The following is a 13,997-nucleotide window of genomic DNA, read 5'->3' as shown; positions in this document are numbered from 1 at the left end:
ATCTCATACAATATCTGTCAGATCTCTCTGTGTGAACATACACATAGTCTCTAATATAACCCTGCTGTGGCTTTTCTGTGTGGTTGGAGGGTAATATTGAGTCATGTGCCAACATTGTGTGGTGGCTTTAGGATCTATGCTGTCGTTGTTTTGTCAGCTCTACTATCCTCTCATTGAATGATACTAGGAAGTCTGAAACACCTTACTACTAATTTACATTATGAATGGACGTTATACAATAAAGTAATCTTCTTAAAGTAAAACTTCTTTCCTTCTTCTTCTTCTTCTTCATTCAGCGTAGCATACAGGCAGAGATTTTCTACAGGGCCCTAAAACAGATGAAAGGGCTTTAGTTATCATAATCTTTGGCCCTATTCATGAAATCAAAATGGATGCAATTGCGCCCCCATGAGAGTATTAAGGGGAAAAAACAGACAAGATAAGAGCGTATGCAAACGACAATGACGAAGAGCACAGCTTTTGCCTCTGTCAAAAAAGCGGCAAGTGTCGAATACATGACGTAGAGCACCATTTAGTTGACAAACCGAAGATGGCGGAGTACCTGGCCTCCATTTTCGGAACAGAGAAAGACAAGTAGGTTATTTCGTCTTTTTGTGAAACTGCTGAAATAATAATGCTAATAACATGGCTATTCTGTAGAACGTGCACGTTTTAACCCAAAAAGCTACCGGGTTACTTACAAATACGACTGCTACTGCACCCGTTGCTTTTCATTCAGACCTGTGTGGCTAGCTAACGTAGCTTCCTGACTATACTGTAGAAGGCTAGTTAACTTGCTTGAATGGAGGAGGCGGCGGCTTGGTTTGAAAATGCGGCATGTGCTGCGTCGCGTCAGTATCCCTCCAAATCGGCCAGACTAAGCTAAATCAGTCTTTATTTTCTAGATCAATTTAGTATCAAATGTTTTACGAGTCAGTAGCTAAATGGTTTGCTATTTAGTATAACCTCAAAGTTTGGTTTGCTAAGCTAATCTGCAGCTAACTAGCGTGCTACTGTAGCTAGCTAACTCTTTAGCATTGTCTCGAGACGACTCCAGTGGCTAGGTTGGCTACTGCACAAGTATACACCGAATCATGTTTTTGTTTTCCATTGTAGCTAGCTAGATGCAGCAACATACCTATACAAAGCGAACACTAACCTAGCCATTTATCAACATCTAATTTGTTTACTTTCTTGTCCATGTTCAAGGGTCAATTGTTCATTCTACTTTAAAATTGGAGCGTGCAGACATGGGGACCGCTGCTCTAGGTTGCACAACAAGCCAACTTTCAGCCAGGTAAGCGTACTTCTGTGTCTTGAATATGATTAGCTAGCTAGGGGTTTATGGCAAGCAATTGCCCGATGCTTGTGATATTGCCCACTAGAATGTATCAGGACTTCCTTAGGTTTCTTTGTTAGCTAGCTCGCGTTACTGATTATACTCACATTTGATTGTTTACTTGTTTGTGTGGAGATTGGACTTAACCTTGTGTAGGATCAAATAATCATTCATGAAGTACTGAAACATGCAGTGTTGTCAATTAGCCCTAATTCCATTCACGTGTGCAATGTTGCTTCCATGTTCCAATGGGCCTAGGTACATACTGCAATAGCATCATGTGGAAGAACAGGTTGCTGAGCAGATGTAAAGTAGACCTAAATGTTTGCCGATCTGTTTCCACTAACCCTGTGCACGTTTGCATTTCAGATTCAACGATTGGCTTACCTACAGAAGTGTGTGTATATAACATTGTGTTCTGTTGCCTTTCAGAGAACCTGCATTATGATTGATGAGGATAGGCTTGGCAGCATGTCATTGCTTCTCAGTCAATATTTATCATCAGAAGAGAAGCAACTGCTGTTGGTAGGGTGACCACATTTTTAAAATACCCACATGCGGGACAACAGGATGATTTTGCGAGACGTAGGCTATACTGTCCCACGAACGTGAATACATTTTTTTTTGCAGCTGCACCAGGGTAATCGAAGCGCATGAAGCCTACTCTTTTTCCGGGCTCGCACAAAATTTGGTGATGCAAAAGAGACCACATGTGTGGCTGTTATGAAAATCAGGGAATATTTGGCCAAGGAACCATTTCTGGTTTGTCAGAGAATTTAATACAGTTAGGAAGGAAGACTTAAAACGGGATTGAGTGAAGTAGCAGCAATTACGTTGAATGAGCAACTGAGTATGGAGTGCCTTACAAGTGTGACAAAATTACCTTCTGTCAGTCTAATATTTACTCTTGTAGCTATTCATCAGAAGCACACTTTTTGTAAGTAGTTTACTCACTGTCAGCAGCAAATCCCGAAAGGATTTGACATGTGATTTTGGTTGACAATATGACATTGGCCTTAGTCTCGTCTTGCGCTGTGCAGAATATCAGAGATCCTCAACGATTGGAGAAGTGTTCAACGTTACCAGTACCACTGCCTTATAATATATCTTGTCAAAAGTGCAACATGACTACAAAAGAGACGGTTAAGAATGTCAATTCTCATCAAACAAATAGGAAATCTGACTTAAATACAGACATCTAACTTTTTTGTAAATTAGTGATGTTTTAATTGAATTTAAATGTGGGAGTGTCCTGCACAATCCGGGATATGTGGTCACCCTAGCCACTGGTAGGCTACTGCTGATTATGGTATGCATGATGCAATGGCAGATGGCACAACCTTGATGAAAGGAAGTAGTGTTATCCTGAATGGTATATATTTTCCTCCAGCCTGGGTCTTTTGACTATGCTCACATGGACATGCGGCCAACCTGCTCCCCTCATATAGACGGCTTGTCTGGCTCTTTGGTAGACACGGTGGCAGCTCAATTCCCCTGTCCTTGTGCTTCATTAAACAGCTCAGCCACATCATATCGAAAGACTCAATCTGACCCAACCCTAGGTCTCCCAACTCAAGATAGTTGTGCTTGGCCCTATGCCGAACCATGAGAAACAAAACAAAGCTTTCTATCAGTAGACTGATTGGATGATCCTCCTCTACCAGAGCATGTGGGCGGAGTTGAGCCGGTCAGAAATCCCGCTCATGGAGTGGTGCTTGCGCGGCGATCCATGTCCTTTCCAATTGCTCCGCTAAAAAACCGCTCTGCAGACACAGAAGGAAAAAAAAACAGCCGCTCCATTCGTTTAAATCACAATTTAACAAATAATCCTATAATAATTGAAAGCTTGAAAGAGGTAATATGCCAGACCTATTGAGCCAAAATCAATTATGGCATATTGTATAGATAATAGAACCAAAATTTACCAAACTTAGTTTATAAATACTTTGCTACAATAACACTCTTAGCTAGCTGCCCACCTCGTTCCTTTCTGTTAGCATGTACACGTAGTAAGTTCCCCATCATGCTTTCGGGATTTCTTTCAGATTCCAAAATGATAATTTTTTTGGTGTCATTTTTTTACCCCCTTTTTGTCCCTGATTTCGTGTTCACTATTTTGTCTCGTCACTGCCACTCCCCAACGAGCTCAGGAGAGGTGAAGGTCGTGTCGTGCGTCCTCCGAAACATGACCCGCCAAGCCGTGCTTTTTCACACCCGCTCGCTTAATACGGAAGCCAGACGCACCAATTTGTTGGAGGAAACCCCGTTCTACTGATGCCCGAAGTCGGCCTGCAGGCGCCTGGCCTGCCACAAGTCACGAGCACGATGAGCCAAGTAAAGCCCCCCCGGCCAAACCCTCCCCTAACCCAGATGACGCTGGGCCAATTGTTACGCCACCATATGGGACTCCCAGATACGGCCGATTGTGACACAGCCTGAGATCGAACCCCAGGCTGTAGTGACTCCACATCACTGCGATGCAGTGCCTTAGACCTGGGAAGCCGCCAAAATGATTCTTTAGTTGTGGACACTACATCACCGCAGTCTCTCTTGGTCTTTGTAAGTCACCTTGATTATTATTTAAAAACCTTTTTTTTTTATGGAAATAAGTAGCATACTTGATGGCAGTAGCTAAAGCAAGGGGCTATAGCAGCACACAGGTAGACTACAAATGCATGCTGGGCTGGGCATGCTCGGGAAGTGAGCGCTATTGGAATCGGGCAAGAAGGCTGACGCTCCAGCCTTTGGAAACTCGCTGCATTCTCCAGTCAAATTGAGCTCGCTCCGTTCACATTCTGTCCTCTACCCCAACTTCTCTGAAATACAGCCCATAGATTCTAAGGAGAGATTCGACTCCTAAGTCAGTAAACACAATAGCGTATCTACGTCAGTAATCAGGGACCTAGACTCATTTGGAATTTACACAAATTTAATTATTTATCTCTTGTATTCTTGTCATCCCGGCAGACCATCTTGATTCAAAACATCTACCGTAACCCCCAAAACAGTGCACAGACGGCCGACGCCTCTCGCTGTAAGTCCAAAGATCTGTTAGCCTCAGGGGTTCAGAAATCCCTCCTTTCCCCCCTCCTGCTCCCCATATGTAGGTCACGTAGCAGCCGAGCTGTGAGGGACTGCCTCACCTCTGTTAGCAGGGAACCCAACATTACAGTACCTCTCTCACACTTCAGCTACTGTAACTGCTCCTCCCAGTCCCCACCCCGAATGGCAAACCATTACTATCAGATAAATAAACAGGCTGCTCCTCAATCTCTGCTTTGTATAGTCAAATATTTCTGTTTCCTCTGCCTCAGTCTTTGCCCTCTTATACACAATCTCTCAGCCACTCAAAACAAAAACATATTCCGTTCTGCTATAGGCTATGTTGACCAATTTAAGTCCCAAACTACCTTGAGCACTATAAATGGGTAGACCTAGTTGCAACCATCCACTGTGTGAGCAGTACCCAGTGTTGAGCCCTGTCTTACCAGAGCTGACGCCTCTCCTCTCACACAGGTAGGTATGGCTGTGGACTCTCACAGGAGACTCTGTCTGGGCCACGGTTCTGTTCTCTTCTGATGACTGACTTTCCACACAAGGACCTCAGAACTAGCCAAACACCTCCCTCCCTCCATAGCCCAGAGATGGCTTCACATGTGCTTACTTAGATGACTTTTGTACTGTGGCCTATTCACAAACAGCTATTTTCTTTGGGAAAATGTGTTGGATTGAATGATCAACCAACACATGAATATACCAGAGTCCTTGCTACTTCTCCAGTAACACTTCAGTAATGTCTCTTTTTAACTGGCATTACTTTGATTCGTTCTGAGTTCCTTGTGATTGCAGCCTCCTGTGAAGCCCTGGCAGAGACGTCTGTGGTCTGGAAACACACCGTTACCTTCTCTTTCAGCATTTCAGATCACACCATGCACTCTATGGTCCAGAGCAGAGTTCCATAGAGGGGACTAATGAAGTTAGTTATGGCTTCAAATGTGTCCATTGAGGAAGTATTAGCTGACCCAGTGTGTTCTCTTCAGGGCCTGTTGTAAGGAGCATGATACTTTTTCTAATTTAACTTTCTTCCCCCAAAACCCCATTTCTGCTTGACATGTATCACAAAAATGTACGTTTTGTATTTCAGACCATTGCCCTGTTGAACATTTACCGTAACCCTCAAAACACTGCCCAGTCTGCCGATGGTATACGCTGTAAGTTCCCCCTACATTTGCAAGGCCCTGCGGCATGGACTGCTCATTATATACACCAGATACCTATAATATCTACCTACCTACACTGCAACAACACCTCTATTATATACAGTTATCTGGTCTACACCTACCTACACTACAACAACACCTCCATTATATTATACTGTTATCTGGTGTATATCTAACTACACTACAACACCTCCATTATACTATACTGTTATCTGGTGTACACCTACCTACACTACAACAACACCTCCATTATATTATACTGTTATCTGGTGTACACCTACCTACACTACAACAACACCTCTATATTATACAGTTATCTGGTCTACACCTACCTACACTACAACAACACCTCCATTATATTATACTGTTATCTGGTGTATATCTAACTACACTACAACACCTCCATTATACTATACTGTTATCTGGTCTACACCTACCTACCTACACTACAACAACGCCTCTATTATATACAGTTATCTGGTCTACACCTACCTACACTACAACAACACCTCCATTATATTATACTGTTATCTGGTGTATATCTAACTACACTACAACACCTCCATTATACTATACTGTTATCTGGTGTACACCTACCTACACTACAACAACACCTCCATTATATTATACTGTTATCTGGTGTACACCTACCTACACTACAACAACACCTCCATTATACTATACTGTTATCTGGTCTACACCTACCTACACTACAACAACACCTCTATATTATACTGTTATCTGGTCTACACCTACCTACCTACACTACAACAACACCTCCATTATACTATACTGTTATCTGGTCTACACCTACCTACACTACAACAACACCTCCATTATACTATACTGTTATCTGGTGTACACCTACCTACACTACAACAACACCTCCATTATATTATACTGTTATCTGGTGTACACCTACCTACACTACAACAACACCTCTATATTATACAGTTATCTGGTCTACACCTACCTACACTACAACAACACCTCCATTATATTATACTGTTATCTGGTGTATATCTAACTACACTACAACACCTCCATTATACTATACTGTTATCTGGTCTACACCTACCTACCTACACTACAACAACGCCTCTATTATATACAGTTATCTGGTCTACACCTACCTACACTACAACAACACCTCCATTATACTATACTGTTATCTGGTCTACACCTACCTACACTACAACAACACCTCTATATTATACTGTTATCTGGTCTACACCTACCTACACTACAACAACACCTCCATTATATTATACTGTTATCTGGTGTACACCTACCTACACTACAACAACACCTCCATTATATTATACTGTTATCTGGTGTACACCTACCTACACTACAACAACACCTCCATTATATTATACTGTTATCTGGTCTACACCTACCTACACTACAACAACACCTCTATATTATACTGTTATCTGGTCTACACCTACCTACCTACACTACAACAACACCTCCATTACACTATACTGTTATCTGGTGTACACCTACCTACCTACACTACAACAACACCTCCATTATATTATACTGTTATCTGGTGTACACCTACCTACCTACACTACAACAACACCTCCATTACACTATACTGTTATCTGGTGTACACCTACCTACCTACACTACAACAACACCTCCATTCTATTATACTGTTATCTGGTCTACACCTACCTACCTACACTACAACAACACCTCCATTCTATTATACTGTTATCTGGTGTACACCTACCTACCTACACTACAACAACACCTCCATTACACTATACTGTTATCTGGTGTACACCTACCTACCTACACTACAACAACACCTCCATTCTATTATACTGTTATCTGGTGTACACCTACCTACCTACACTACAACAACACCTCCATTCTATTATACTGTTATCTGGTGTACACCTACCTACCTACACTACAACAACACCTCCATTACACTATACTGTTATCTGGTGTACACCTACCTACCTACACTACAACAACACCTCCATTCTATTATACTGTTATCTGGTGTATATCTACCTACACTACAACAACACCTCCATTACACTATACTGTTATCTGGTGTACACCTACCTACCTACACTACAACAACACCTCCATTCTATTATACTGTTATCTGGTGTACACCTACCTACCTACACTACAACAACACCTCCATTCTATTATACTGTTATCTGGTGTACACCTACCTACACTGAAACAACACCCCCATTTGCCAGGAAACAGTAGCAATACCTTAGATTTTTTTTCCTGGGAAACATTTAGTTTGTTTTTAGTAGCCTGGGCCTGAATTCAATGTGCCCAGACAACACCCAGATGCTATTATATTCATATTAGCTGAATCCAAACATGTACACTGTCATCCCTGGAGGCATCACTGATGTGAGCCTGGTGTGATGGGCTCAGTGTAGATAGCTTTCCCCATGGCACACAATAATGCTGTTGCTTATGCGAAATATAAAGGATGAAGTAGTGTTTGTGTCATGGAGAAGGCCAGACATGTCACTTCATCAATAGCTCTGAAAAGCATAACATTCCCACAGACCCCCTCTGACTGGCAAGATATCAGCTATATATTTGCCTAGGTTCTTATGTAGATTTAGTATAAGTAAATGTATCATGCTTGCATTATATTGCCTCTTGCATGGGGGTCATTCAGTTAAATGCCAAGACCACAGGCAAGGGAGAAATGAGGAGCCGTCTGTCCTGTCCTTCAGGTTGAACGTTGTGGGTAAAATACTCCTGAAATGCAGTGAATGTTTCTGTATATTTCTAGACTTTCAACTTCTAAAATTGACTAGTTTGCATGCATTTCTTGCTCATACTAGCTTCGTTGGGACTCATTTTCAGCACCAGCCAGCACCACTGCCAGTGTTCTCAAACGCCGTCAATGGAGCTGGCTGGTGCTGAGACACTGTCATTAAGGTTGTTGTTCCAAAGTGGTGTCATCTTAATGTATACACGAACTTGGCTTAATTGATACAAATCTAATAGATCACTGGCCTGATTTACTAAGCTGTTGCACCATTGTAATGTTTATCTGGGGATTTCCAAGGGGGGTGAATTAACAGGGAGTTAAAATGGTGGCTATAGGACATGTGTGAAACGTACACAAAGTTAACTTGTATGTTAGTTTCATGGTTCAGCTTGGTATGTTGTCTATATATTCTCGTAAGTCGTTGGATGTGAAATTGCACTGATGCAGATGCTTAGTGACTCTGCCTCCTCCGCCTAGCTGCTTTCTGACTGGTTATTTGTTCATGGTTTTAGGTGCCGTCAGCGATGTGGAAATGCAAGAGCACTATGACGAGTTCTTTGAGGTGAGTGACCTCGGCACGAGATACTTGTGGTGTTTCACCTCATCTCTGCCAAACCTGCCTGTTGCGCACCGTATCAACCTCCTCTCTCCCATTTACTTTTCACAACAGGATCAATACTGCTGTGCCAATATTGTCCCTGTTCACTGATGTGAAAGGGGCAGTATTTGTACAGTAGAGGATATGTAGTTGGGTAATGGAGAAGACCCTCAGTGAGTCTTGTCAGCCTTGTAGAAACCATGGGTTCCACATTGCAGCTGACTTTGAAGGTCGAGGCGTAACTGACGTACAAATCGCCTTGTATCATAAATAACTACTCAATAATATTTGTAGATTACTCGGTCACAATTTACCCTTAATACACCATGGTTTTGATGCTCTCAAACAGGGCCTGTCAGTGCGTTATGTCATTGGTTTGACCTGCGGTGATGACCTGTCCTAGAGTATTAATAGACTCATGTTGGTGTCGTTTCCAAGAGCAGACTGTTGTTTACTGCTGCAGCTTAGAACGCATTTAAAGAAAAGAGTCTAGACTAGTGGGTCTCTAGATAAAGTCTAATGATAAAAGGATCTAGTTATTAATTGGATCTCTAAATAAAGTGTTGGTTTCATGAGCTGAAATAAAAAAAATCCCAGGAGTGAACCACACACACAAATTGTAGAGAAATTTGTGGATCATTTCGTTTACATCCCCGTTAGTGAGCATTTCTCATTTGCCAAGATAATCCATCCACCTGACAGGTGTGGCATATCAAGAAGCTGATTAAACAGCATGATCATTACACAGGAGCACCTTGTGCTGGTGACAAAAGGCCACTCTAAAATGTGCAGTTTTGTCACTCAACACAATGCCACAGATGTCTCAAGTTGAGGGAGTGTGCAGTTGGCATGCTGACTACAGAAGATGTCCACCAGAGCTGTTGCCATATAATTGAATGTTAATATCTCTCATTAGCCACCACTAATATCGTTTTAGAGAATTTGGCAGTACTTCCAATCGCAGACCACGTGTATGAGGTCGTGTGGGCGAGCGGTTTGCTGATGTCAGCGTTGTGAAAAGAGTTCCCTATGGTATGGGCAGACATAAGCTACGGACTACTAACACAATTGCATTTTATCCATGGCAATTTGAATACACAGCGATACGTGATAAGATCCTGAGGCCCATTGTCGTGCCATTCATCCACCGCCATCACCTCGTGTTTCAGCATAATGCACATTCCCAATGTCACAAGAAGCTGTACACAATTCCTGGAAGCTGACAGTGTCCCAGTTCTTCCATGGTTTGCATACTCACCAGACATGTCACCCGTTCAGCATGTTTGGGATGCTCTGGACTGACGTGTACGACAGCGTGTTCCAGTTCCCGCCAATATCCACTAACTTTGCACAGCCATTGACGAGGAGTGGATCAACATTCCTCAGGCCATAATCAACAGCGTGATCAACTCTATGCGAAGGAGATGTGTTGCGCTGCATGAGGCAAATGGTGGTCACACCAGATACTGACTGGTTTTCTAATCCACACCCTACCTTTTTTTTTTTTAAGGTATCTGTGACCAACAGATGCATATCTGTATTCCCAGTCATGTGAAATCCATAGATTAGGGCCTAATGAATTTATTTCAATGACTGATTTCCTTATGTGAACTGTAACTCAGTAAAATCTTTGAAATTGTTTGCATATTGTATTTCTATATTTTTGTTCAGTGTAGTTCTTAGTGGATCTTTTAAAGTGGGTCTCCATGGTGCTGCTTTACTTATCAATCAGTGATTGTTTTGTCACACATGACCCTAACCCCATCTTCTGACCCTAACCCCTACAGGAAGTCTTCACAGAGATGGAGGAGAAGTACGGAGAGGTGGAGGAGATGAACGTGTGTGACAACCTTGGCGACCACCTGGTCGGCAACGTCTATGTGAAGGTGAGGGTCAGAGATCCCATGTCAGCCATGTTAAATTCTCCCTGCATCCATCTTCGGTGTGATTGCTTTAATCTGTCTGGAGAAACAGGAGAAAGTCCTGTTTTTATAGCAGCTCGTCTTTGGGTTCATCGACCTTCATCGAAGCATAAATCTGTCTAAAACATGGCCTCTTCTCTCTCTCTGTGTGTATAGTTCCGTCGGGAAGAGGATGCGGAGAAAGCGGTGATGGACCTGAACAACCGCTGGTTCAACGGTCAGCCTGTCCACTCAGAGCTCTCCCCCGTCACTGACTTCAGGGAAGCCTGCTGTCGGCAGTATGAGATGGGGTCAGTGTCCATCTCTCTTTCTGATGAATGTTTCTATACACTGCTGTGTGTGACAGTCGGTGTACCTGCAACAATAACCAGACGCCTTGTTTCACCACTGCATTCCACCATATTTTTACAGTTCCACCATGTAATTTTTAATTTTTTACATTTTTATTTTACCTTTATTTAACTAGGCAAGTCAGTTAAGAACAAATTCTTATTTTCAATGACGGCCTAGGAACAGTGGGTTAACTGCCTGTTCAGGAGCAGAACAACAGATTTGTACCTTGTCAGCTCGGGGGTTTGAACTTGCAACCTTCCGGTTACTAGTCCAACGCTCTAACCACTAGGCTACCCTGCTACCCTGCCGCCCCAAATAATCAGTAGTCCTAAAACTATTTTCAACGTAAACCATTTACACCAAGCGGAAAACGTTTTACACCCGAAAACTAGAGTTTCTGTTGGACAAATTCAGAATCCTCCCTGTTCCATTGTCTTCCTCATGAATACACCCTTGGCTTAAGTTGCCACCTCTTATCCGACAGGAAGAATGTAGTCTTGTTTCCCTGCAGCATATAACTATATTAACTCAGGCTGTGTTGGGAAATGGCATCCTATTTCCTATGGGCCCTGGTCAAAGTAGTGCACTATATAGGGTGTCATTTGGGATGGTGCCTCAAGTGTTTTTCCATTGGAACACCCATCGTTTGCTTAAAGGCTACAGTTGAACTGTTTGGCTAACTCCAGCAGGAGAGATACATGTAGCTAGCTAGGCCTCTGCTTTGGAGTGTAGGGTGGTAAACGTGATAGTCAGTGGATACAGGTGGAGATTGGAAAAGCTTTTCTCACACGCGGTAACAGTATTAACCCCCTGCTTGCCTACCATCCACAGAGAGTGCACCAGAGGAGGCTTCTGCAACTTCATGCACCTGAAGCCCATCTCCAGGGAACTTCGTCGGGACCTGTATGGACGCCGCAGAAAAGGGTAGGATGCATTCTAAGGAATGTTTGTATTCCAGGAAGACCTTGTTCTGCGTCACGGTCAACTGTTTCATGGGATTGAATGGTGAAGCATCCAATACTGTACTTGGCAGTGGTGTAAAGTACTTCAGTAAAAAAATACTTTAAAGTACTACTGAAGTAGTTTTTGTGGGGTATCTGTACTTTACTATTTGTGTATTTGATTGCTTTAACTTTTACTCTACCACATTCATAAAGAAAATGATGTACTATTTCCTCGTGATATTTTCCTTGACACCGAAAGGTACTCGTTCCGTTTTTAATGCTTAACAGGACGGGAAAATGGTCTAAATCACGCAAAGAGAACATCCCTGGTCATTCCTACTGCGTCTGATCTGGCGGACTCACTAAACACAAATGCTTTGTTTGTAAATGATGTCCGAGTGTTGGAGTGTGCCCCTGTCTATTTGTAAATGTAAAAAAATTTAATAATAAGATTTGTGCCATCTGGTTTGCTGAATATAAGGAATTTGAAATGATTTATACTTTTACTTTTGATACTTATGTATATTTTAGCTATTTACTTTTGATAATTATATTTAAAACCAAATACTTTTAGACTATTACTCAAGTAGGATTTTGCTGTGTGGCTTTCACTTTTACTTGAGTCATTTTCTATTAAGGTATATTGTACTTTAACTCAAGTATGACATTTGGGTACTTTTCCCACCACTGGTACTTTTCCCACCACTGGTACTTTTTCCCACCACTGGTACTTTTCCCACCACTGGTACTTTTTCCCACCACTGGTACTTTTTCCCACCACTGGTACTTTTCCCACCACTGGTACTTTTTCCCACCACTGGTACTTTTCCCACCACTGGTACTTTTTCCCACCACTGGTACTTTTTCCCACCACTGGTACTTTTCCCACCACTGGTACTTGTGTAGTTGACTAAAGTAAAAGCCTCATTTTTAGTTGAGGTTTTTGAGTATTCTCTAGGCTGGTTAAGTTGTGTGCTGTGGTTCAAGCATTTTATTTCTCCCTTTCTAGCAAAGGAGGAGGAGGAGGAGGAGGAGGACACCGCTCTCGCTCGCGATCCCGGGAAAGGCGTTCTCGCTCCCGAGACCGTGGCCGTGGTGGCGATGGTGGAAGAGGTGGCGGACGAGACCGCGAGAAACGGAGGTCCAGGGACCGGGAACGTTCTGGAAGGTTTTAAGATGAGCCAAGACCTAATTATCCCCCTCTTCCAACCCCTTGTCCCCCCCCTCCTCCTTACCTCTCTCTCCCGTGATGAAAAATGTGTGTAACATGTTGGAATCCTCGTTAATTTCATTTCTTTTATCCCTTTTTTTAAAGACACAAATACAAGCTTCCGTTGCTTTCTCAATAAAACAGACTTTGTAGTGATTCTCTGCTGTGTCCTCTTTCATTGGTTGGTGTTGGAGTTACAATCTAGCAGGGATAAGACTGGGTGAAAGGGTTTACTGCACGGGCCAGGGCTCTCCAACCATGTTCCTGGAGCGATACCCTCCTGTAGGTTTTCGCTCCAACCCCAGTTGTAACTAACAGCTTATCAACCCAGAGGATGGTAGCGCTCCAGGAGCAGTGTTAGAGAGCCCTGGTATAGGCAATGAGCTTAAGAAATCCTTCTGCATTTATCACACGTTTGAATGTAATGTATGCAAGTGTGGCCGATGTGAAATGGCTGGCTAGTTAGCGGTGGTGCGCGCTAATAGTGTTTCAGTCGGTGATGTCACTCGCTCTGAGACCTAGATGTATAGCTTCTGTCCCTCTCCTCGCCCCAACCTGGGCTCGAACCAGGGACCCTCTGCACACATCAACCACAGTCACTCACAAACTTGTTGTTCCCCTTGCTCTGCAAGGGCCGCGGCTTTTGTGGCGAGATGGGTAA

The 13,997-nt window shown here is 42.9% G+C and overlaps 1 protein-coding gene across 3 annotated transcripts; it reads left to right on the top strand.

The window, feature by feature from the left end:
• Positions 1-451: 451 nt before the first annotated feature.
• LOC110527295 (splicing factor U2AF 35 kDa subunit) lies at positions 452-13,492 on the top strand. Of its 3 annotated transcripts, none has more exons than XM_090207393.1 (8): positions 452-594; positions 1,210-1,297; positions 5,484-5,550; positions 8,842-8,891; positions 10,715-10,813; positions 11,006-11,139; positions 12,014-12,106; positions 13,136-13,492. In XM_090207393.1, the coding sequence occupies exons 1-8, from the start codon at positions 551-553 to the stop codon at positions 13,299-13,301; spliced, it is 741 nt and encodes a 246-aa protein (XP_090063519.1). In that variant the 5' UTR covers positions 452-550; the 3' UTR covers positions 13,302-13,492. The 3 variants fall into 3 exon arrangements, with proteins under 3 accessions (XP_090063519.1, XP_090063521.1, XP_090063520.1); XM_090207395.1 differs by lacking the exon at positions 5,484-5,550 and adding an exon at positions 4,307-4,373 and having other exon boundaries at positions 466-594; XM_090207394.1 differs by lacking the exons at positions 452-594; positions 1,210-1,297 and adding an exon at positions 4,307-4,373.
• Positions 13,493-13,997: the final 505 nt, after the last annotated feature.

This window comes from Oncorhynchus mykiss, chromosome 18, assembly GCF_057628025.1.
Source record: "Oncorhynchus mykiss isolate SJ-2025 chromosome 18, ASM5762802v1, whole genome shotgun sequence".
Classification (NCBI taxonomy): Eukaryota; Metazoa; Chordata; class Actinopteri; order Salmoniformes; family Salmonidae; genus Oncorhynchus; species Oncorhynchus mykiss.
This window is presented reverse-complemented; position numbering and strand designations above follow the sequence as displayed.